This window comes from Microtus oregoni, unplaced genomic scaffold (assembly GCF_018167655.1).
Source record: "Microtus oregoni isolate MIOR12 unplaced genomic scaffold, Mior012 000018F_ref0000195, whole genome shotgun sequence".
NCBI classification, from domain to species: Eukaryota; Metazoa; Chordata; class Mammalia; order Rodentia; family Cricetidae; genus Microtus; species Microtus oregoni.
The window spans coordinates 3,794,312-3,819,909 of NW_024543077.1; the positions used below are offsets into that span (position 1 = coordinate 3,794,312).

The 25,598-nt window shown below is 41.3% G+C and overlaps 1 protein-coding gene and 1 non-coding gene across 2 annotated transcripts; one reads left to right on the forward strand and one right to left on the reverse strand.

Annotated features, from left to right (window-relative positions):
• The first annotated feature begins 6,092 nt into the window (after positions 1-6,092).
• Positions 6,093-15,917, forward strand: LOC121458612 (signal-regulatory protein beta-1-like). The gene is made up of 3 exons (XM_041667926.1): positions 6,093-6,165; positions 13,076-13,426; positions 15,805-15,917. The coding sequence occupies exons 1-3, from the start codon at positions 6,093-6,095 to the stop codon at positions 15,915-15,917; spliced, it is 537 nt and encodes a 178-aa protein (XP_041523860.1).
• Positions 15,918-22,364: 6,447 nt separating this feature from the next.
• On the reverse strand, positions 22,365-22,467 carry LOC121459164. The gene has a single exon (XR_005975919.1). It is a non-coding gene; the product is annotated as a U6 spliceosomal RNA (small nuclear RNA).
• Positions 22,468-25,598: the final 3,131 nt, after the last annotated feature.

Sequence of the window (25,598 nt, forward strand, 5' to 3'; positions counted from 1 at the left end):
CTGAAACACAGAGCAGACCAAGAACAGTTCCCAAAGACTCAGACAGCCACTGTAAGAATTGGACAAAAAGAATAGAAAAGATGGAAGAGAGAATCTCAGGGGTTGAAGATAGATAGATGATAGGTAGGTAGATAGATAGATAGAGATAGATAGATAGATGATAGATAAAATGAATTCATCAGGCAAAGGAAACATTAAATCTAACAAATTCTTAACACAAACATCCAGGATATCTGGGAAAACATCAAAAGAACAAACCTAAGAATAATAGGGACAAAAGGCACAGAAAACATATTCAAGAAAATTATAGAACAAAACTTTCCCAACTTAAAGAATGATATCCCTATGAAGGTACAAGAAGCTTAATGAACACCAAATAGATTGGATAAAAAAAAATCCCCTCGCCATATAATAATTAAAACACAAAACATACAGAATAAAGAAAGAATATTGAGAGCTGCAAAGGAAAAAGGTCAAGTAACATATATAGGTAAACGTATCAGAATTACACCTGACTTCTCAAAGGAAACCAAGAAAGCCAGAAGGTCCTGGGCAGATGTGCTGCAGTCACTAAGAGACCACAGATGCAAGCAAAGATATCTATACCCAGCAAACCTTTCAATCACCGTCGATGGAGGAAACAAGATATTCCATGACAAAACCAGATTTAAACAACACATAGCCACAAACCCAGCCTTACAGAAAGTACTACAAGGAAAACCCCAAACCAACAAAGCTAACTTCATGCACAAAAACTCAAGCAACAGCCGGGCGGTGGTGGCGCACGCCTTTAATCCCAGCACTCGGGAGGCAGAGGCAGGCGGATCTCTGTGAGTTCGAGACCAGCCTGGTCCACAGAGCTAGTTCCAGGACAGGCTTCAACGCCACAGAGAAACCCTGTCTCGAAAAACCAAAAAAAAATAAAAATAAAAAATAATAAAAATTAAAAATAAATAAAAATAAAAAATAAAAATAAAAACTCAAGCAACAGATAACCTCACATCAGCAAAACCCACCTGCAAAGACAGTGTATCCTATAAACCGAAAAGTAGTTCACAGATTAACAGCAACAAGAAAAATAAAACCAAAGTAAATTATGAGGCATATAATTAATTTTTGGGAACTTGATACCTCAAAACAAAGATGCTGTGTATAGTAAATTTGCAGAATAAAATGAATACAATTCAATAACAATTTCCAACAATTTATAACAGCAAAGCTGATTACAAAGCTACATTCATAGTGGAAACACTCAGAGTGATCAATAAGATTATTAAAAAAAATAGTACAAAGATTGACATAATATGACTTCTTGCAGGAAAGTGGTGGTGTACATCTTTAATCCCAGCATTTGGGAGGCAGACACAGGCAGATCTCTGTGAGTTCAAAGACAGAGAAAGCCAAAACTCAAAAAAAAATTACATCAAAGCTATAACAATCGTGAATGTGAACAATATTTAAAATAAATATTTAGAAAAACAGAATACTTAAATTCTACTTTGTGTTATAAGTGAGCTCTCTGACGAGAGCATCAATTCCCAAATCAAAACAATCCAAATTAAGAAATATCCAGGTTTAATGGAAGATCAAAGCTCTAAGGTGGCCTCAAGGGTAAAACTGGGAAGCTGCAGGACCACAACCCCCAGTAAGAAGAAAGGGAGACCACTCCCAGGCAGGCCACAGGCTTCTCACCGCCTCGTGGGCCGCACGCACTTGCTGAGCCCTGTCTCCCTGTCCAGCTGGCTTCTGAGCTCGCGCCCCCCCCCCCCAGCGCCAGCCTCCTCCGCCTCCGCTCTTCCCAACACAGCCGCCTCCACCAACCACGTGGCCTAAGTCCATTTCAGAGCATCCTCCAAAGTGGCTCTTAGGTCAAAAAGGGGTCGCGAAGATTGAATGACCAGCCTCCCGATACAAACGGATCTCTGCCTCAGCCAACCCCAATCCCGCAGGATTGACCGCACCTGACTAGAATTCCCAGCGTGAGCTCAAAACTTCAAATGGAAATCCGAAAACCACAAAAATAAGTACGAATGGGTCCCCCGAAACCCTATAGCATAGACAAGAAAAGGAACTCACCAAGACGCAGCCGCTGAAGCCCAGAAGCCCAGAAGCATGGCATAGAGAGCTCCACCTGCAGACTAGGGGCCTTTCAACACTAGGCCTGCCACGTGGAAAGGACCCTGACCTAGCTCAGTGGAAGCCTCCAAATGTTAGGAATATTTCCTAAGCGAGCTCTCTGATGACACAAAAATTCCCAATCAAGCCAAATCAAAACACGCCAAATTAAGAAATATCCAGGTTTAATGGGAGATCTGCGCTCTCCGGTGGCCCCCAGGGGAAAACGGGAAGCCGCAGGAACGTGAACCACAGGAGGAAGAAAGGGAGACCACGTTTCTCTTTTGGGGGATGAATTAAGTACCGTGGGGGTGGGGTCTTGACACCACCCCCAGGGAGGGGTCAGGACCTGGCATGCTGGGATTTGAAGTCCAGACCGGGCCTGGTGGCTGGGATAGATGTGAAGGACTGGGGCCTAAGCTTGCAGCCTAAAACTTTATGTGTCCTTGTCTTGTAGTCAGAGTGATGAATAACTTAAATATCACCAAAGGACATTCATCCAGCAACTGATGGAAGCAGAGGCAGAGACACACATCACAGCTCTGGACTAATCTTTCAAAGTACAGTTGAAGAGTGGAAGGAGTGAGAATATGAGCAAAGAGGTCAAGACCATGAAACAGTTTAACTGAGCTAATGGGAGCTCACCAACACCAGTCAGACTGGGAAGGAACCAGCATAGGTCCAAACTATTCCCTTGGAATGTGGTTGACAGTGATATGGCTGGGGAAGACTGATGGGCCACTGGCACTGGCACCAGGATTTATCTCTACTGCTTGTACTGGCTTTTTGGGAAACTATTCTCTTTGGATGGATACCTTGTTCAGCCTAGATATAGTAGAGAGGGCCTTGGACCTTCCACAAAGCCTTACCTTCTCTAAGGAATGGATGGGTGGATGCTTGTCTGTTACCAAGTGCTCAGACCTGAAATAATAACACAGAAACCATATTATTTGCAATGGCGTTTTGTAACATGAAGGGCCAACGTTAAAACAATTCAAAGAGAGCATAATAACATACAGTATCAAGATTCTCTGTGTATTTTCCATTTTATGTGGCTTTAATTAAAATTTATTTCTTTTATTCTTACTTTTTCTTTTTGAGACAGGTTCTCTGTACATCTTCGCCCAGGAATAACTCTGTAGACCAGGCTGTCCTTGAACTCAAAGAGATCTGCCTGAACAGTGCTGAGATTAAAGGTGTGTGCTACCACACCCCGAACTCACAGAGATTCATCTGTCCTTGCCTCCCAGGCATTGGGATTAAAGGTGTGTCCTGCCACACCTTGAAGTCACAGAGGTCAATCTACCTCTGCCCCTTGAAGTCACACAGATCAAACTACTTCTGGCGATGCAAAATTTCCCAATAAAGTCAAATCAAAACAATCCAAATTAAGAAAATCCAGGTTTAATGGGAGATCTGTGATCTCAGGTGGCCTCAAGGGGAAAACCTGGAAGCTGCAGGAATGCAACCCCAGGGAAGAAGGGGGAGACCACGCGTTTCTCTTTTGGGGGATGAATTAAGTACCCGGGGGAGGGGTCCCAACCCCACCCCCAGGGAAGGGTCAGGACCTGGCATTCTGGGATTTGAAGTCCAGACCAGGCCTGGTGGCTGGGATAGATGTGAAGGACTGGGGCCTAAGCTCACAGCCTAACACTTTGTGTGACTTAATGTCTCCTAAGAACTGGTAAATCCTTATACCATTAATTCTATTATCAATTCTACTCTCCTACATCACAGTTTAGCAGCGGGGTGCTACTCTACACAGGAGAAACCTTTTACAAGCCACACAAAATTAACTACAGACGAATCCTAAACCTAAATGTTAAAAGTGCAGAACTTCTGAAGACCCAGGAGAGACCACAAGTCTCCGAGTTTGGCATATTTGGTGATATCTCCACATGCAAAAATATAAGCACTATAGGCACCATCATTTGCGACTCCCAAAGCTCTGCTCTGTGCAGACACAGCCCAGGCAGTGAAGTTATTCAGAGGCTGCCAGCAGGGAGTTGCAAGGATCACTTAGAACTACTTAAGATGAGGCAGGAAGAGGCAGCAACACACTAAACTCTGTTTGTCCACTGGCTCCCACCCAGCCAGCAGAGGACACACCACACCAGACGCGAGCCTCAGCAGGCCGCTCCACCTAGTTTGGGAACAGCGGCCCCTCACCCGCCAAACCCAGCCACTCCTCCACACGTGGGGACTTTAGCCCCTTACTCACCTTGGCACACCGCTCCTCCTGTCTGTGGAGAGCAACCCCTCACTCACCACGGTGCAGCTGCCAAGCTCAAATGCTCTCTCCCAACAAGGGAGACCAAGGCGCAGAGGAGGAGAGAAACGATGATTTCTTCAGGAAAAGCTAAACTGGAAGCCTGGCTCCTGGAAGAACCCTCCCATTTGACTGGTGGGTCTGCTAGGGGCTCTGATTGGCTAGTGAGGTCTGAGTGACAGAACCAGGTGAGCAAAAGGTTCACAGCACAGCATTCCCAGCACTGGCTGCTAATTATAATTCTAAATCAAGTCTCTTGCTAATGTAAATCGGTTTTAAAAGGAAGTATACAAATTCAGAAAGAGGAAATCAGACAATGTTGCACAAGAAATACACTGGGTAACTCAAGTACATTATAAACAAAGTCCTCAGTGGTGTTGGGATGGATAACCAGTTTTCACCCTTCTGTGAAAAAGTCCTGGTTTCTGAGAATCTGAAACAACCCTTTTCCAAAGGCCCTGGCCCCACATCTTTACCAGCTCTCCCAAGTGTATTCCCAAGAGCTCTGTTATTGCTCTATACATCAGGGCCTTAGGGAAACCTCCCAAAGCCTAGGCAGATTGCCAAAGTCAGAGATGTGATAACACAGAATTAAAAGAAAACTTATAAATCTACAGAATATTGACAGAATAACTCAACTACTTTTTATAAAACATTTCATGAGATGAGGGAATAATTTCTTGTTTAAGATACTGGTCCTATCTTTGGGCAGTTCTGCCTTTGTTCTAGATCTATCTAATATGACGCTGCAGTGAAAATAACATCAAATACTTCTTCACTGGTTATCCCTTCAGATCTTTGCTGAAATTTCATGGCTCTGGATCCCATGTGCATTTCCTGTAGATAAATATTCTTCCAGTATTTCAGAGTTGCTTCTTGAAAAAAAGCCTACAACTTTAAATGTGTATTTGTAAAGCATAAAGTCTTATAGATATGGTCTGACTGTGTCAGGGTAAAACAGAACTAATGTTTGCCTTATTCAGAATATTACCATTTTAGTCACCATATAAACACTACTTTAGACCAATAGTTGAATGATTTGTGATAGCTAAAACATGGGATGAGGAAATGATAGGCTGCAAATAGCGTCCAAGGTTTTAAACTTAAGAGTTTAGCATCCTTTTGATGGGTCAGTGGTGGTACATGTCTTTAATCCCAGCATTAAGGAAACAAAAACTGTAGATCTCTGAGGCCAGCCTGGTTTACAGAGTGAGTCCCAAGACAGTCGGGACTACAGGGAAAAACACTGTTTATAAAACAAAAAAAAAGAAAGAAAACATCTTTTTCCTGGATCCCAATTGAAGCGTTATTAAGACAAAACATCTTTTTTCCTGGATCCCAATGGAAGAGTTAATGAAACAAAATGTCTTGAGATTAAGTGGATCTAGTATAAATCCATATATATATGTGTGTGTGTGTGTGTGTGTGTGTGTGTGTATTCTATAAATTCTATAGGAGGAGAAAATATTACTGTTCCTAGGCATATCTCAGTCCCTCTACAATGCATGATAAATAACTCCTTTATTCCATCGGCCTGCAAGTCTGTGTGTCTATTTCAAAATAGCCAGTATGGTTCCTGTTTCAGCACAATACAGTCACACCCCTTATGCAAAATAAGATATACCAGATTAGAACCTAGTATCTGCAGATTAGCACCCGGAATCTCACCAGCACAGACACTGCACTGAGCAAGTCTTTCATTCTCAACATGCTTGACCTGGACTCCTGGCCTCACACTCCTCACGGTGTCCTGCTGCTGACCCTACTGCTGGGACTTCCAGGTGAGCATGCTCAGGAGTACAACAATATCTCCTGTGTAAAGGGGAAAGTATTGACTCAGGACACCCAAGGTCCAGTTCTCAGGACAAAGATTTATTTACCCCAGAGGGACAGAGGGTAGGGATAAGGGACAATGACAGGAAGCAGAGAAAGAGGGGAATAGAACCATGGAAAGGGAGCTGGAATATTTGTCCTGGAGGGACAAAGTACTGCCTCTGGATAGAGAGGAGACAGATGTGGCACATAGGAAAATGTCATTTTATAAAGGAAAAATAGGAAACCCCGTGTTAGAAAGAGGTGCTTAATTGGGCATGTTAATTGGGTGAGCCCAAGAAGGCTTTTGATTGCTGGATTTTAATACATTGATAACAGAACGTTGGCAGTCAGCCTCAGGAAAAGGGATTGTCAAAATACTGGAACAGACCTTAGGGGACTAGCTTCAGGAATGTAATCTGATGGTTATTAGCACAGCAGAAAGAACTGGGGAGAAGGTCAATGTCTGTTAGAGCCACATGCTCCAGTGGGCTAGTGTCCCCTTCACTATGAATAGAACTGAAGGGTTCCAGGTGAACAACAGAACATTGTTCATTTTCTAGAGGCAGTGTCTGGAGTACTGCTCTGTGAGTCCATGGGTTGCCACAGGTGACCAGAAACATTCTATCTGGAAATCCTTAAAAAATAATAATTAAATTTTTCTAATACTATAGCTGACAAATTTACTTTAGTAGAATCCCATTTAAATCCATGTAACTCTGACCCCTTCAGAGACAGCATGTCAGTTCCAAAGCAGTTGATGGCCTGTCTCCACCCTCGACTCACTTCCTGAGCCAAGGGTGGTGACATGGCTAGAGGGAAGTGTCTCTGGCAGTGCTCAGCCATCATCATCCTTCTCACTAAGTTTCCTCATTCTGTCCCCCAGTTCCTTCCTCGTGTGACCACAAACTTCTCACCGAGTGCTGCTGTCTTACTAGTGCTTGTTTTATTGGTAGGGTTGCCACAGCATTGTACCACAGACTGGCTATCAATACAATCAATAGTCATTCATTTTGGCACAGTTCTGGAGGCTGGAAACCCAGGGTCAAGATGACCACCAAGATACTTTTTTCCGTGATGCCTCTCCTATTGTGAATCGTACCTTCTCCTTCTCTCCACACAGGATCTCACTTCAGACTGTCTCTGTAGATCTTTTGTTTCTTGAAATGAAAGCAGTCACATTGGGTTAAGATCCACCTTAATTGACTTTTACTCCTTTAAAGACCCTGTTTCAAATATAGTCACATTATGAGGTACTGGTCTATGACTTTGCTATGTAGAGTGTAAGCAATTCATCTATACCAGGTACTCACACATCCCTGATCTTGTTGATATTCTCCAGGGAGCTTTGTTTCCCTTCATCAATAAGAATTATTGGCACTCTGAGTGGTCCCTGCCATGATTCTCAAAGGTTGTTTGTCCTCAGTTTCTTCTTTGTCCGTTTGAAAAACTTGATGACTTCAGGTCAGGGCTTATCAGCCCTCAGGCTCCCCACTTTGGCTAGGGGAGCTATTGTGTCATCTGATAATAGAAGTCAAGCTTTTAATCTGTCCTCACTGTACTCTACTGCAGCTGATACTAGCAATGATTGATAAGACCTTCTGGAGATTTTAGCACTTTCTGAAAATTTTGTTTTTTATTTTCTCAAATTAATATATAATTACATCTTTTTTCCCTAGTCCCATTCTCTTATTCATTGACTCTGTTTCTTTAACTGTTCTCACTTTCTCTTTCTCCCTCACTCTCTTTATATGAATATCTCCTCTGTATCTCTGTTTTTGTCTCTCTTTCAAACACACACATTCCTAAATATATAAAAACAATTTGCTCAGTCTATATACTGTTACAGCAACAAGGACAACACCAATACACATGATAGCATTAAAGGAGAATATTTTTCACTGAGAGACATTGTGTGTCCTTGCTCTGTCTTTATATTCACATTTCAGCCTTGCTTGCGTTATTCCTGTCTCCATACCATAATCATCTGTTTTCCTACAGTCTCCAATGCAATAAAATAGCCAGCAGACTGAAATTTCTAAAATGTGATATTTAGTACAACTTTGGCTTTTATTGGCTAATTTATCTTAGGAATTTACTTCAGTATTGTGAAGTTGTCTAGTACAAATGTCATACTTGGAGTATGAAATATACCCAAAAATTCGTGTATTAAAGCCTTTGTTCCCAGCTGATGGAACTACTGTGAGAGATGATTGGGTGTTAGAAGGTCAGGTGGACATGAGCCCCATTATACTCTGTCTTCGTGAGGAGGTTCTGCCTCCCCTGAGACCACAGCAAAGGAGACAGTCAGCACTGTGATCCCTGAACTCTCTGAAACAGAGACAGATGTAATATTATTTCCTTGCACCCTCCACTATTTTTCAAATCAATAGAAAGATAATTTAGCAAGCCTTAACTATCACCAGATGTACATCTATACCTAGAGCTAGATGCAGCTCCATAATCTCGACCAAGCTCCATGACACCATGCAGATACCCAGTGTCAGTGAACGATCCATGACCCAGAAAATTATCTGAGAAATTACTTTTCAATGTCGTGTTCGTGAGCACTCGCCATGTCCCAACTACTGTATAATGTACTTCACTGTTCTACCTCATGTGGGCCTACATGTCAGGTTAATGCTCGTGTCACACTGCCACAGCGCAGAAGAAGAAGCACAAACAACCCTGACGGCAATGTTTAGAGCTGTGGTTTGAATTCAGGCTGATTGACTGAGGCCATAGGATTAGCAATCACTCCTCCCAGAGACTTTCTTCTATCCCATGAGCTTTAGCTAGTGAAATGGGCACAGGGTCTGTGGGTTTCTGCACCTGTTCTCTTCAGCTTCCTCCTTACATGCAAACAGTTTTTATTTGAAAATGTCATTCACATGGGAAACAAGGTTTCTATTTCTACATCAATCAGCAATTTCAAATGGGTGTGAGTCACATGGGAAGATGCACACTGAGCAAATCACATATACAGGAGAATTTGTTGAGTCCTGACTATGAAGTAGAGACTGTGGACAAAACGGATCCACTATCCTTCACTTTTACTATTGTGTAAAGTGCTCTTTTCTTTGCTGAAACAATTTTCTCCTGCATCCCGTGGCACTTGACAGGCTTTAGTGTGGGTGTTGTTACTGTTCCCCTGGATATATTGAATATTGAGGCTGCAACCCTTATGGTAGTGTTCTGGGATTTCTGTGGACTCACGGATGAGGGTGTAAAGGACTCTACCTTCCACAACCCTAACTGGGTGAAGTCAGAAACTCTTTCCTTGCATAGATAGTACACAGTTACAGCAGCCTGGACTCTAGATAAGGGACAAAGAAAAAGGATGGAGTTTCTCCCAAGCAAAGCTTCTGTGCAGACTTCAGTTCTCCCTAAATCTGCTAAAGCTGGAAAGGACTGGATGCTTCTACTAGCTGTGATCATCTTCATCCATGCAAACAAAATTTGATGAGATTCTCAAATCCACTCTTCAAAGCAGATTTCACAGATGTCATGATAATTAGTTCAGTTTTCTGTTCTTTCCTCCCAGAAACACAAGGTCCTAGCACTCACTTGATGACTTCCTTCTCTCCTCTCTCTCTCTCTCTCTCTCTTTCTCTCTCTTTTTTTTTCTCTCTCTCTCTCATAGTTGGTTTGCTCAAGGAGCAGCTGGCTACTGCTTTAGTTCTTTGTGAAAGATGAGGTGGGTCCCGGGCATAGGACATTGAGTGTAAATCTCCCTATATTTACCATTTTACTTTTATAGAATCAAACTACTTTTTAAATTACAAAGACATTATTTCATTTTAGTTTTTATTAAATATGTTAGAGCATCATTGATAATAAGAAATGTTGCAGTGGAATGGCTACTACTCATGTGTCGTGTTTAAGCATGTCTATTGGAAAAGCAAGCCATACATACTGCTTCTATACTTTTGGTTTCATCTCTGTCTCTACATTTTAGGTCCCATTCATCAATAAATTTTTAAGTTACAACTTTTTTAAAAATACAATACTACATCAGTCCACGAAGTTTTGAGAGTTGCTACATTTTTCAAATTCTGGACTTAACCTAAAAAACTAAATAGGTCTTTTTAATCTTTATGATTTTTCTATATTTTTTTTAAAAAATTGGTCTAGGATTGTAGGATTTCTAGTTCAACAAATTATGGAACTTTGAGAAAATTATTTATTTAATTTTGCATAGAGCTATGCCAAAATGTAAATTATTGTATAGGCTCATATGGTCTACCCCATTCCCATTATTTTTTTCCATATTTGATTTTTAATTAGTAAGTATTCTAAGACTATCAACATGCTTGCTAGATTTGTTATTACTCACTACTCAAGTTTTAATTTCACAAAGTTGCCCTTTGCTTTCGGCTTCAGTTATCAAGGGAAGCAGATTTTCCACATCAGACATTCTTGTTTGAGACCTAGCAGTGTCTCCCACCCTTCCTAGCAGCTCCAGGTATATGGCCTTCCCTCAGGCTATTAATGAGAACCACAAGGTAGAAGATTAGAGTCATCATCTTCAAAAAGCCTAAGTAGAAGTTGGGAGCTCGGGATGCTTTATGAGATTTTAAAATTCAGAGTACACTCAGAGTTGTATTGTCTTCTAAACTAGGCCTTATTCTCTGAGATTCTTTATTTCAACACAAGGGAAACCCATTAGCATTTCCTGAAGGACAGGTATTGATATCTCCAAACAGGAATCATTGTAATAGTCTCAGATTTTTAACTACAAAGCCTGTTTTCTCTCTTGTGTTGGTCACATAGTGTTACACTGTGTGGAATCTTGGGTTTTATTTAAATTCTGGATGTGTTTTCTCTTTTAGAACTGTGAGTACATACATTGTCTCATGGCCTCCTGGATGCTAACACTTCTGATAAGAGCTGTGATCCTATCATTTAGCAGGACAAGATGAGTCATGCTCCATCCAGACAGCACTCAGCATTCTCTTTCTACTCTGCTTTTGTCTGTTGGATTCTAGCATATGCTGGTGTGTGTCTCTGAGTTTATTTCATGCTGAATTAGATCAGTTGTTGGATTTATAGTTCTTTCTTTTTTTTTTTTTTTTTTTTTTTTTGGTTTTTCGAGACAGGGTTTCTCTGGAGCTTTGGAGCCTGTCCTGGAACTAGCTCTTTTACACCAGGTTGGTCTTGAACTCACAGAGATCCGCCTGCCTCTACCTCCCGAGTGCTGGAATTAAAGGTGTGCGCCACCACTGCCCGGCGGATTTATAGTTCTTTTTTTTTTTTAAAGGGCAGCTGCCGAGAGACCCGGAACTGAAAGAGGGGCTGTGGATATAAACCAGCCTAGATAGTTTAAGAATGCCTTAACTTTATTTTTTTAAATATTTATTTATTATGTATACAATATTCTGTCTGTGTGTATGTCTGCAGGCCAGAAGAGGGCACCAGACCTCATTACAGATGGTTGTGAGCCACCATGTGGTTGCTGGGAATTGAACTCAGGACCTTTGGAAGAGCAGGCAATGCTCTTAACCACTGAGCCATCTCTCCAGCCCGGATTTATAGTTCTTATATTTTAATAAACCAGGAAAGTTTTAGACAACAGTTGTTTTCCAATAATCTTGTCACTACACTCCAAATACATAAATTTTTTCTCTCTATTGTACCTCTGCCCCTGCAGTGCTGCCTAAGTAATGTTATGGTACACATTTCCATGATTTTAGATGTTTTTTTGTAACCTGCTAAATCCTCTGAGGACCCTGTCCATTGGAATAATAAATTTTATATCCCTCAACTTCTCAATATCATTTGGTTCCTTCTCATAGTTTCTCTCAGTTTGGTGTTATATTTTGCAATTCAGACTCTTCACTTTCTTTAGAACTGTTCCTTACTTTCTTTTTGATCTTTTCATATCTCAAATGAATGTTGCACAGTCTTGGTCCAGTAGGATAGGACAGTGCAGTACAATGCAGTGCTACAAGATCACCAAGTTCAGGCAAGAAGGAACAGATGTGTCGGCTATGGGACTTAGAATAACTGGGTAAATTATGCTGTGATGAGAAAACAGGCGACAAGAGAAAGTGATCCCAGGTGACCACATCATGTGCAAGGGAACAAACAGGGCCTCCAGGAGGGTGGGGCACTGTGACCCCTTGGTAGCTGCCATGTCACACCAAACTAGAACTTCTGACTTCCAAAGCATGAAATAAAACGTTTCTGTTGTGTCAAACCATTACCTTTGTAGGAATCTGTTACGTCATCCTTGATGTTAATATAATGTTGGGGCTAGAGGGAGATGGTTTGGGGGTTAAGACCACTTGCAATTCTTCCATGGGACCCAGGTTTCAGTCTGAGCACCCACATGGTGACTTATAACTAATATAACTTCAGTTCCAAGGTCTGTGTCAACAAACTGGGAACTTAAAATAGGGTTTTATTTGTCTAATTAATTTGTATGTTATTGCATGTTGGGAAATATCTATGGCATTATCACAACACCTGGTAAAGCAACCCCCTGACTTGGGAGTCTGACCTAGAATCTGGTAATCAAAGGTACGTCTCAAAAACTATACCTCACACTTAATACTTACATCACTGGTCTCAAAGAGTCAGGTAATCACATCCAGTATTATTATATCCAAAGTACAACATGCCATGTGCACAGAAAATGAAAACCAAGCTGATACTGGCATGAGAAGTTCAAACAGAATTGGGGTTTCGTGAAAATATTGCCAAAGACTCTGTCTCTGAGACTCATTTCCTAATTTCTTACATTTGTTTGCTAAGAGGCCCAAGTGAGGGAAAATGATATCACCTCATACTGAGGTCTAGTTTATAACATTATTTGATGACAAACTAGAGAGGCTGTGGGTTTCCATCATGATGAGTACTAACTGAAGTCTCCTGCAGGAACAGCTACACGGGACCTGAAGGTGATTCAGCCTGAGAAATCAGTTTCTGTCCTTGCTGGAGAGTCAGCCACTCTGAACTGCACTGTGACCTCTCAGCTACCTGTGGGGCCCATTATGTGGTTCAGGGGCACAGGACAGAGTCGGAAACTAATATATAACTTCAAAGGAGAGAAGTTTCCCAGAGTCACAAATATTACAGATTTCACAAAGAGAAACAACCTGGACTTTTCCATCCGCATCAGTAATGTCACAATTGATGATGCTGGTACCTACTACTGTGTGAAGTTCCAGAAAGCAGACTCTGACAGAGAGTTTATGTCTGGGGGAGGCACAGTGCTGTATGTCCTTGGTAAGTACTGCATTGTCCTTTTCCCTCATATCTCCAACTGGTCAAAATGTGTCCAAGATGCTGTGATCACAATGAAGAAGCAAGCCTGTGAGTGACCCTCATGCTCGTAGAGTAACTTTATCCAGCTGTGGGCCAAGGAGCTGAGGAGAGGACATGCTATGGGCTAGCGGTGCCATTTCTGGTAAATGGGGGTGAACCCATACCCTTGCCTGCCTCACAATATCTATTTCTCAATCTGTCCCTGTCTAGTGGCTACATAAAGACAGCTGATGCCATCAGTGACAGGGACAAACCTGACCTACCGCCTCCAGAGTTTATTACCTCAACCAATTAAGTCTTCTCTTTCTGCCAGACAACCTGGGCCTAGTGTATGTCAGGTTCTGTTCTAGATGTAAAACAGATAACAAGAAGCAGGCAAGCATAAGCTCTTTCCCCAAGATGTGAGTTTCCTCCCTCCTAAGAGGAAAAGCAAATCAAGGCAAAAAGTGACAAGCCCAGGGCACAATATGGTTGTCTTACTTGTTCTTAATCCACAGCACTCTGAGATCCATTGGTTGTGTCCACATTCACTGTGGAATCTCTCACCCCTGGTTTACATCTTTGTTCTGGGTCTCTCTGGAAACATTTTGCATCCTACCTGCACAGGCACTGGAGGTTCTGGGCAATGGAGACTTAAGTACTGGAGTTAGTCTCCATGTAGATGATCTCCAATCACAGTCCTGGATTTGGTCTCCATGTAGAGTGAGTCCACAGGGGGTACTCACTTCACAGACTCTCCCTGCAAGCGCAGTATATAGGTCTGCTATACTGGAGGAGTGAAGTCATATAACACATTTAGAGAAACTCCTGACTTGTAGGAAATGTCTCATCAATGTGAGCTTTGTTACTCAAAAGTCATGTGACCTTGGACACTTACTTTCCCGCTCCAGGCCTTAGTTATCAATTAAGTTGAGGGTGTGGGTTGGTGATTCTCAACCTGGTTTCTCTCTTTTCTTTGGAATAATGTGGGAAACATAGATAAATCTAAGATCCATGTTTCTTTATTTGATCTGATATGGGTTTTGGCATCTGAAATATTAAATGTCTCGAGAATGTTCTAATATGCAGCTTGGGTAAATTATTCTCAGATACATTTTATGAAACAACATGAGATATTTGTGATTAGTCCCTTGATAGACCTGTTACGTCACCAAGCTGAGGAAGAACCAACCCTTACGCTTCAGAATAGCAGTGCCCACCATCCTGCACACAATACCCTAGAGACCAAGTAATTGGTATTTCTTACGAATATTTCTCTTATGAGAAATGCCAGGGATATTTCTCAGGGAGGGGACCCCAGGGTCCCCAAGATACAACCAAGGCAGAACACTGTTCAACTCCAATCTCAGGGCACAACTCTCATATATATTGCACAGGGCTGCAGAGGAACAATCTCTGAGGCCTGATGTTTCTCTTTCACTGAGAACTCTACCTTAATGGCACAGGATGTTGCTGAGCTCTCCTCCAACCTTCTCATGCTCATCTGCTCTCTATAATTAGCCCTTCTGGAGGAAGTGCTTGCAGTCCTGATTGTGCTGTAAAAGCCACTGGACAACTTAGTAAGAAGATCCCTAAGAAAGAGGAGGATGTCAGGGTGCAGAACAGCGTTTCTCAACCTGTGGTTCACAACCTGTCTGCTGGTTGAACAGAACAGCAGTTTCGTATCAGATATTTATATTATGATTTATTAAAGTAGTAAAATTACAGTTATGAAGCAGTAACAAAAATAATTTTATGGTTGATGGTCACCACCTGATGGAGGAAGGTCATTGGCTAATAAAGGAACTGCCTTGGCCCATTTTATTGGTTAGAAGATAGGTGGGAGGAATAAACAGAACAGAACGCTGGGAGAAAGAGGAAGTGAGCTCAGACTCCACAGCTCTCCTCTCGGGAGCAGACGCCTCAGAGAGAGAGATGCCATGCCCCGCTCCTGGGCAGACACATGCCATGAAGCTCCGACCCAGGATGGACTAGGCTAGAATCTTCCCGGTAAGACCGGTTCTCACAGATTATTAGAGATGGGTTGATCGGGATGTGAGAATTAGCCTGTAAGTGCTAGAGCTAAAGGGCCAAGCAGTGTTTAAATGAATACAGTTTGTGTGTTGTTATTTCGGGCATAAGCTAGCCGGGCAGGCGGCCGGGGTGCTGGGAACGCAGCCCCGCCGCCCTTATTACTACAACCACCACATGAGGAATAAAGGGTTGCAGCATTAGGAAGGTAAGATACAAACTCCTCAGAGTTTTGGTGGGCTTGGGTGCATAAATGACCCAGGTAAAAATCTCTGATAATAAACTCCTTATGTCTTCTCTAATGGTTCCTCCTACCACTTGATTTCCAGAACTGAAGACATCAGATACTGCTGAAATCCTTGTAGCTGTGCTTCTTGTACCCAAAATGCTACTGGTAATTGGTGCCTCTGCGATCTACATGTACAAGAAGCAGAAGGCCTGACTGTAAGTTAGGAGGGATGGAGGGGGTGTTAATTACTATCTCTTGACGTGACAACATAGCACGATGAAAATAACTTATAGAATAAAGCGTTTCTATAGTCTTACTTGTAGTGATAAAGAGCGGCGGGCTACGTTCCGGCCGCCTGCAAGGCTAGCTTTATACCCGAAATAATTACACGGAAACTGTATTCTTTTAAACACTGCTTGGCCCACTAGCTCTAGCCTCTTACGGGCTAATTCTCATATTTTGCCTAACCCATTTTTAGTAATCTGTGTAGCAACAGTCTTACCGGGAAAGATTCAGCATATCTGACCTGGCGGCTTGCTTCATCGCATCTGCCCAGGAGAGGGGAGCATGGCCTCTGAGCTCACTTCCTCTTCCTCCCAGCATTCTGTTCTGTTTACTCCTCCCACCTATGTTTTAACCTATGAGGGCCAAGCAGTTTATTTTTTAACCAATGACCTTCCTCCATCACTTACTGGTCCAGCGGCCTGAGTCCATCAAGCCTGAGAAGCATGGAAGCAGATCAGGGAGTTGAGAGCTCACATCCTCATGAAACATAGAGGACAAACTGGAAGTGTGACAAACCTTCTTTTTAATATCACAGCTCACCTCCTTAACATACTTTCTCTGGAAGGGCTACACTGCCTAAACTTCACCAAAAAGTAACACTGACTGAAAAACAAACATATATATATATATATATATATATATATATACAGATTATTTCTTTTTTTTGAGGGAAAAAATTTTAACAACGTATTTACTAATAGTACATTTTAAGCTCTCTCTGTGCTAGATCATATGCCAATAGAATTATTTACATGAGCTCTTTTAATTTGTATCATTCCACTATTTTCCCTGAATGGTAACCTTGAAGTTAGATATATATCCTTTACTATCTATCTCAAGCTCATAGGCACTTGACTTTGAAATATTGTTTATATTTTATTATTTTTAATTGGGCTACATATATATTCCCTACTCCCTTTTTTTCCTCCTCTCTTTGCTTCTGCTCTCCCCCTCTGACCCCCATGATCCCAGTTGACTTAGGCGATCTTGTCTTTTCTCCTTTCCAGTCAAATCCAAGTATTTCTCTCTTAGGGTTTCCTTTCTTGTCTAGATTCTCTGAGGTTGGGAATTGTAGGCTGGTTATTCTTTGTTTTAAGTCTAAAACAACTTATGAGTAAATGTATCCTTATCCATTCTTCAGTTGAGAAGCATCGAGACTATTTCCAGGTCTGGACATTATGAATAATGTTCCTATAAACATGGTTGAGCAAATGTCCTTGTGGTATGATTAAGCATCCTTTGGGTATATACCTAAGAGTGACATTTCTGGGTCTTGAGATAGAATGATTTCTAATTTTCTGAGAAATTGCCATACTGGATTCCAAACTGATTGTACCAGTTTGCACTCCTAGCAGCAATGGAGAAGTGTTCCCCTTACTCCACATCCTCTCCAGCATAAGTTGTCATCAGTATTTTTGATCTTGGCCATTCTGACAGGTGTAAGATACTATCTTAGAGTTGTTTTCATTTGCATTCCTCTAATGGCTAAGGATGTTGATTTTCCTTAAATGTCTTTCAGCCATTTGAGATTCCTATGTTGAGAGTTCTCTGTTTAGGTCTGTACTCTATTTTTTAATTGGATTGTTTTTTGTTTTTGTTTTTTTGATATCTAGTCTCTTGAGTTCTTTGTGTATTTTGGAGATCAGCCTTTTGTCTGATGTGGGGTTAGTGAATATATTTTTCCATTCTGTAGGCTGCCGTTTTGTCTTATTGATCATGTCCTTTGCTGTACAGAAGCTTTTCAATTTCAGGAGTTCCCACTTATTAATTCTTTCAGTGTCTGTGCTTCTGGGGTTATATTTAGGAAGTGGTTTCCTGTGCCTATGTGTTCACTTTCTCTTCTATGAGGTTCAGTGTGGTTGGTTTTATGTTGAGGTCTTTTATCCATTTGGACTTGAGTTTGTGCATGGGGATTCTACAAGTCAATATCCAGTCATATCAGCACCATTTGTTGAAGATGCTTTCTTTTTTCCATTGTATAATTTTAGCTTCTTTGTCAAAAATCATATGATCATAGATGTGTAGATTGATATCCGGGCCTTCAATTCAATTCCATTGGTTCTCCTGTTTGCTTTTCTGCCAATATCAAGTGGCTTTCATTACTGTAGCTCTCTATTAAAGTTTGAAGTCAGTGATGCCTCTAGCAGTTACTTAATTATACTGGATAGCTTTGGCTATCTGGGGTTTTTGTTTTTCTATATGAAGTAGAATAATGTTTTTGAGGTATTTGTAGAATTTTGCTTGGATTTTGATGTGTATTGCATTGAATCTATAGATTGCTTTTGGTAAGATTGCCGTTTTTACTATTTAATTTTACCTATCTAAGAATATGGTAGAATTTTCCATTTTCTGGTATCTTCTTCAGTTTCCTTCTTCAGAGATATAAGTCTTGTCATATGGGTTTTTCATTTGTTTTCTTAAAGTTACCCCAAGATAATTTATGTCATTTGTAGCTAATAAAAGATGATGTTTCTCTCTCAGAACACTTATTATCTATATTTAGAAGGGCTACTGATTAAGGTGTTTATCCATTGTAGGAGTTCCCTGGTGTTATTTTCGGGGTCACTTATGTATAATATCATCAGCAAACAATGAAAGTTAGACTTTTTCTTTTCCAATTTGAATTCCCTTGATCTTCAATTTTTGTCGTATTGCTGTAGCGATAACCTATAACTTCAATTACTATACTGAATAGATATGGAGAGAGTCCTTTCTTGTTTCTGATTTAAGAAGGATCACTTTGAGTTTCTTGACATCTAGTTTGAGGTTGGCTGTTGATTTTCTGTATATTGCCTTTATTATATTTAGGTATGTTCCTTATATCTCTTCTTGTATTTCCTTCTAGTATATTTTGTAGGGCTGGATTTGTGGAGAGGTATTGATTAAATCTGGTTTCATCATGGAATATATTGTTTTCTCTTTCTATGTTGAATGAAAGATTTGCTGGGAATATTAGTCTGGATGGCATTCATGGTCTTTTAGCCTGACCTTATGACTTATATTGTTTCTACTGAGCAGTCAGGTGTAATTCTGATAGGTCTGCTTTTATATGTTACTTGGCTTTTTCTTTCTTTGTAGCTCTTAATATTCTTTCTTTATTCTGTATTTTTAGTGTTTTTATTATGAGGTGAGGGGACTTTCTTTTTTGGTTCAGTCTATTTAGTGTTCTGTAAGCTTCTTGCATTTTTATAGGTTTGACCCTTTGTAGGTTTATGAACACTTTCTATTTGACTTTGTTGAATATATTTTCCATGGCTTTGAGCTGAATATTCTTCAATTCATATTATTTTTAGGTTTGGTCTTTTTATGGTGTCCCATATTTCCTGGTATTTTGTCTTAAGAATTTGTTGGATTTAGCATTTTTGTTTGACTGATGAATCTGTTTACTTTATCATGTCTTCAAGGCCTAAGATTCTATCTCTTATATTCTGTTGTTTGTGTTTACATTTGTAGTTCCTGATCATTTACTCAGATTTTCTATCTCCATATTTCCTTTAATTTGTGTTTATTTTTTATTGACTCTAGTTCAGTTTTCAAGTCCTGAACTATTTTTTTCACTTGTTTGACTGTTTTTTCTTGGTTTTCTTTAAGGAATTTGTTAATTTGTTCCAATTTTTTATTTGTCTTTTCCTCCATTTCTTTAATTTTTATTTCCTCTTTAAAGACCTCAATCATCTTCATAAAGTTATTTTTAAGGTAATTTTCTTCTGCTTCATCTGCATTGGGATGTTCAGGCCTTGCTGTTGTAGAACTACTAGTGTACGGTGGTGTTGTCTTGCTCTTTATGTTGCTGAGTGTATTCTTACCTTGTTGTCTACACATCTCTTCCTCCAATCAGAATAGATAGAGTCTGTGTTTCAGGGGGTCCATTTTATCCAAATGGTATAGTTGGGGGCTGTTGCTCTGTTGATTGCTTCTTCAGGTGTGGGCAGAGGAGAGCCTTTGGTCATTGCTCCTCCGGGTGCCTATGGGCCCGAGGCTCAGATGATCATAACACATGGTGTTGGCAGGGTTGATGATGAAGCTCCAGGGGTCAGATAATGTCTGGAGGCCACTGCTACCATCATGGCCTGCTACGTTGCTGCTCCTGCTTCTCTTCCCAGTGGTCTGTCCCAGTACAACACACTATGCTCATGCATCTTCTCCCCGGCAGCCTGACACAGTCTGGCCCTTCATGCTGATGCTTATGCTTCTCCTCCCAGCAGCCTGGCCTGGCCTGGCCTGACCCTCTGTGCTACTGCTCACATTTCTCCTCCCAGACAACCATCCTGGACTGGCCTATTGCACTGCTGCTTATACTCCTCCTCCCAGCATCCTAGCCTGGCTCAGTTAGCTGTTTCTCACGCTTCTCCTTCCTGTCCAGCCTGTCACATTGCTACTTAAGCATTTCCTCTCAGCAGGCTGGTGTGGCCACCCTCACTACTGCTCACCTTCTCCTCCCAGTGGTCTGTGAGAATATTTTTTATTCAAAGCACCAGAGGAACATCAGTCTATGAACTAACATAGAAGAGGCAGAATCAGGAGGAAGGCCAAGGCATTTGCCAAACAGATTTAGGATCTGTGCTGATGACATGTTGTTGAGAATTTCTCAGGAAACCAAGTAAGGGTCAATAAAGGTCTTCAAAGAGGCCTAAAGGATGTGAAGGACATGGGCCCTAAGGTAGGATGTGGGGTATTGGCATCACTACTCCTGTTGGAGGTCACCATAGAAACTGGAAGACAAAGATCATGGGAAACAGTAATCTACATTATAGACCAATTTTTATAATTGGAGACCTGTAATAAGGACCTGTCTGCTTTGGTCTCTCAGTGATCATAAAGAAGAGACTCAGAAAGACCGTATGACTCAGGGACTAGGCTTAGATGACACTTTTCTGTCATGAGCACCTCATCAACTCAGGACAGGAGGAGAGCAGTACCAGGGACATTGCAGCACTAAGATGCAATGTGTAAGTGGTCATTTTCCACAGATCTTCTCTTCATCTTCTGCCACATTGGATCCTGAATGTCTGACTTCACCTTTCTTGGAGAGACTGAGACTAGAAAAAACTGGTGAGAAGGTGTGGAAATCTGCCACAAATGTCTCCATTAAAGGACACCTCCAACTCAGAATTCCCTATTGTTCCTCTGCACAAGTATTGATAGCTCAGAGCTATGATGCTTCCATTATTGGATAATGTTTGGCAGTTCTTAATCTCATTAATAAATAAGTTTTAAAATGTACTCAAGTGAAAGTCCAAAGATAATCTGCTCAAGTTATGAGGGAATATTTCAAGCTCATGCAAGTATGCAACTCAGCAATCACAGAGGAGGACAATAGAGGGGGAAAAGGGAGATATACACTCATGTTGTTTAAGCAGGTATGGAGGCCAAACATATGATAAACAAACTGACATATGAAAAATGGGGCATTTCTAGAAAAAGTAAAGGAGCCTAAAGTATCAGAAAAGTTATAATTAGATTAGTCCAGTGTCCAAAATCCAAATAAAAGAGACAGAAAAAAAAAGGAAAAGTCTGATCTGGCCACCCTGGGATAGACAGACCCAACTGAAACTCAACATAGCATGCAGGAACCAACAGGGTAGGGAGAATTCTAGGAATGAAATGGATAATATATCAATTAATGAGAAAAAGTTTAGACACAGAGTCTTACTACATAGCCTTGACAGTCCTGTATATTGCTATGTAGGCAAGGGTCATTAAGATCTTCTTGTCTCTGCTTTCAGAGTCCAGGGATTGGATGTGTGCTGCACCATCATGCCTCTCTAGGAAAAATTATTCTCCCTATCCCTTTGGTGTGACTTTAGATGGTCCTATGACTAGGTGATGGACCCTGCCCACCTAGAACACTGGGTCTCCACCCACGCCACTGTTTCTGTTCACTTAATCATGAGCTTTCTTTAATGGACCTCTGTAGCTACTCTAAATTATAACCCTAAAACCATTTAGGAATGAGATAAGGATCAGAGTCTCCAAATACTTTTGCTCTCTCTGTCTTTGGAAAGAACAAGGTGCCCCAAGGCCATTTTGGGCTTCTAGACAAAGAAGAAACTAGTTTCTTTAGGTTATTTCATCACATTTCCAAAAGTAAAAATGTAGCACTTAATTACATTCCCACAAGGCCCAAAGCATATAACTTTAAGTATGTGAAATACTTCATGCCTATAAACACTTGAAATTGTATTGCTATTATTTGCTAGCCTACTTTAATATACCATCCGATTTTCTTAATTCTACTAAATAATTTATTGATGAATAAATTCTGAAATAAGAAGAATTTAGAAAAGTCTGTCCTAAGAGTAAATATCTCCCTTCAACCTATAATTTTGTTTTTTATTGTTTTTTATTGCTTTGTAAATAATAACATCTAAAATATAAAATAAGGAACGCTTCATGAATTTGCATGTCATCCTTGTGCAGGGGCCATGCTAATCTTCTCTGTATTGTTCCAATTTTAGTATATGTGCTACTGAAGCAAGCAGAAACTAATTTCTTAGAAGTCATCTTCCCTAAATATTCTGTTCAGTTTCAACGCCTTCTCTCTCTCTCTCTCTCTCTCTCTCTCTCTCTCTCTATTTCTCTCTCTCTTTCTATCTATCTCTTTATAATTCTTGATTGATTCTATGGGAATTTCACATCATGCAAACAATTCTGCTCACTTTTCAATGTCTCCATATCTGCCCATCACCCTTGCAGAATTCCCCCTCAAAAGAAAACCATGCAAAATTAATTAACCAAATGCCACACAGATCAAGGTGATCACAGAAGCAGCTTTCCACACAGACACCAACACATTCTCATCCTCACGGCCTTAGGTGGTAACAGGAGCCACAGACATCAACTCAGATCCTGCCTTCTGTAGAGACATGGAGTCAGACATGACTCTTGACAGCAGCCCAGACTTGGGCAACCATGGCCCCATGTAGCAGCAGAAGTCACGCAGATCGCCATGGCCCCTACGGCAGACAGGCCCCAGACACCAACATAACCACAGGTTATGGTCTATACTTAGACATCCATGTGGCCTTTGGTGGCAACATTGTCCGTGCATCCCAACATAGACCCTGGCTGTGGTAATAACACGGACCCATACTTATCTTTGGCAGCAATCTGAGCCTGGATATCACCATGGCCCCAGAAGGACACTCAGATTGGCACCACTCAAGTGGTTGTGTGGTCTTTCAACAGCAACATGGCCCCAGGTACCATCTCAGAACCCCAAGCATTTTCATGACCTTCAATGGATTCAGGAGCCACAGACATCAACACAGACTCTGGCTGTAGTGGGGCCACAAACCTAGACATGTCTCTGCACCACAGCTTCGGTCTATATAGCACTAGGTAGCAGTAAAGGCCCTTAAGATCAGTATTACCACAGTGGAAGAATGGTCTTTGAGCACAAAAATGGTCACAGGTGGCAAACAAGACTTGGAATCTTTGTGGTCTTTGGTGGCAATATGGGTCATGAGTGTCAGCTCAAGTAGCATCCATAATGGTCTTTTGTCACCCCCTGCTGAGCTGCAGTAGTCAGCTTCGCAAGGATTTAGGCCTTGTGGCCTGTGGGTGCAGATCCCATGACATCACCCAGGGCCCCACTGGAGGCTGGAAGTTTGCCTTTACTTCTGCCCTCCCATCCCTCCTGGTTTTCTAGAAGGGGAAGTAAAAGTATCTACTGGTATGGAGCGCGAGTCCAGTGTATGGCCCCAGGGTGAGGCTGGGAGCTGCTGCAGTGATTTTAAGTGGGTTGCGTGTCTCTGCTTTACAGTGCAATTGCTAAAGACCATTGCAGAATTGCGCTGGAGATAAGGAAAGTCTGTGATGAGGAATTACGGTGTAATTGAGTGTAGACTCATCAACTCCTCTATACTTGACGACAGTAAAGGAGGTCAGATTGTGTCAGAAATCGTAACTTTAGGGACAGTGCCCACCCATTCAGTTGTTGAGTAAGTGGGGGAATTGGTTATTCACCTCCTAGATCCACATCCGATTCCAGAACTGTTCAGTTTTGTATTTTCTCTCTCAAGCCATTGAATTAATTACCTATACACCTTTGGGTATATTGCCATCATTGCAGTGTTTGACCTACTAGGAGCCACTCAGAAATAAAAGGAGAACACGATTGCACCTAGGTATGGTGGAGAAGAAGGTTTATTGTAGATCTGAGGGAGAGAACAGCCAAACAGCCAGATGCATATGACAGAGTTCAGGTTATACATGACCAGCCCACTGAGCTGGGCTGTGTGAGGAAAGGGGGGAAAGGGAGAGAGAGAAACTTTCAGGGTAGGGTTGGGTGGGGCAACATGGAGCACATAGGGACTGAAGGATGCTGGGACAACCTGGCAGCCAGGTCGGCTTTGATATGTTAAATAGGCGAGGACCCTTAAATTGAGAACCAGTTCCTTCTTCTCCTTTTTGGTTTTGGGGATTGAACTCAAGCCCTCATACGTGTTAAGTTTGTGCTATACCACTGAACACCACCCCCTCAACTATATAATTCTGAAGATGGAAATTAACTTAGAAATATTGCATTGCAATCATGGAAACAGTATGGTAAACTGAGGTAGAATCTGGTGTTGGCAGCTGTTGTCTAGAGATTTGAATAAGCTAAGAATCAGTGTGATTCATTTAAAGGGATCACCAAAATTCAGAAAAAGACTAAAGATGGAAATTAGATGAAGTGTTTCTTAGGGCTACATTCAGAGTTTGAGATCAAGGTGGCCAGAAACAAAGAAATCCATGCCAGGCTAAAACCGGATCCTGGACTACAGCGGCTGTGTCCTGGTGAGTTCCTTTTTCTTGTTCATGCTATAGGGTTTTGGGACACCCGTTCATGTTTACTTTTGTTGATTACCGGGCTTTTGTTGAAGACACAGTCCACGCCAAGAGCCTGATCCTAGCAGTGAAAACAGACTTTCACCTAGGTGAATTTTGTTTATTTTAGGGACACTTAGCACTCAATCTTCACAGCCCCATTCTGACCTAAGAGCTATCTGGGCAGATGAGCTGTAGCAGTCTTGAGTCACACAGTTGGGCATAGACTTTTAAAATGGGAGTTTGCAGTTCGAAGCCAAATCTGCTATCCTCCCTGGGATATCTCTTACAAAATCTTTATATATTGGAACTGTCTGATACAATCTGTCCCTAATGGCTAATTTCTCTATGCACTAAGATTTGGCCTCAATAAGATCTTGATAATGGGACACATTGGCCACCAGAGGGAAGCCTTGAGCTAACCATCCTCAAGTCCTGGAAAATTTTCTCAGTGTGGGACAAATAGACAGAGCTCTCCACAATCCATGGCTTTGGGGCTCTGCACTCCTGAGTATGTAAATTTTTCATGCTGGTTTCTGAGAATGTTAGACCCTAAGATCTTCTTGTAGCAAGAATTACAGGAAGTTGTCAAAAATTAGACCTTGGTCCCAGGAATGAACATTTTTTTAACTGCCCAGCCATGTTTCTAGTACTGTAAGTATTTTAAAGCCTATTTGTATCATTTGAAGTCAAGAAATAGGGATAAACTCATATGAGAGAAAAACTCTATTCCTGAAAATGATTGTGCAAAGACGTTAGACATCACAGTTGTCTTCAGCTTCAAGAAAAAAACATGTT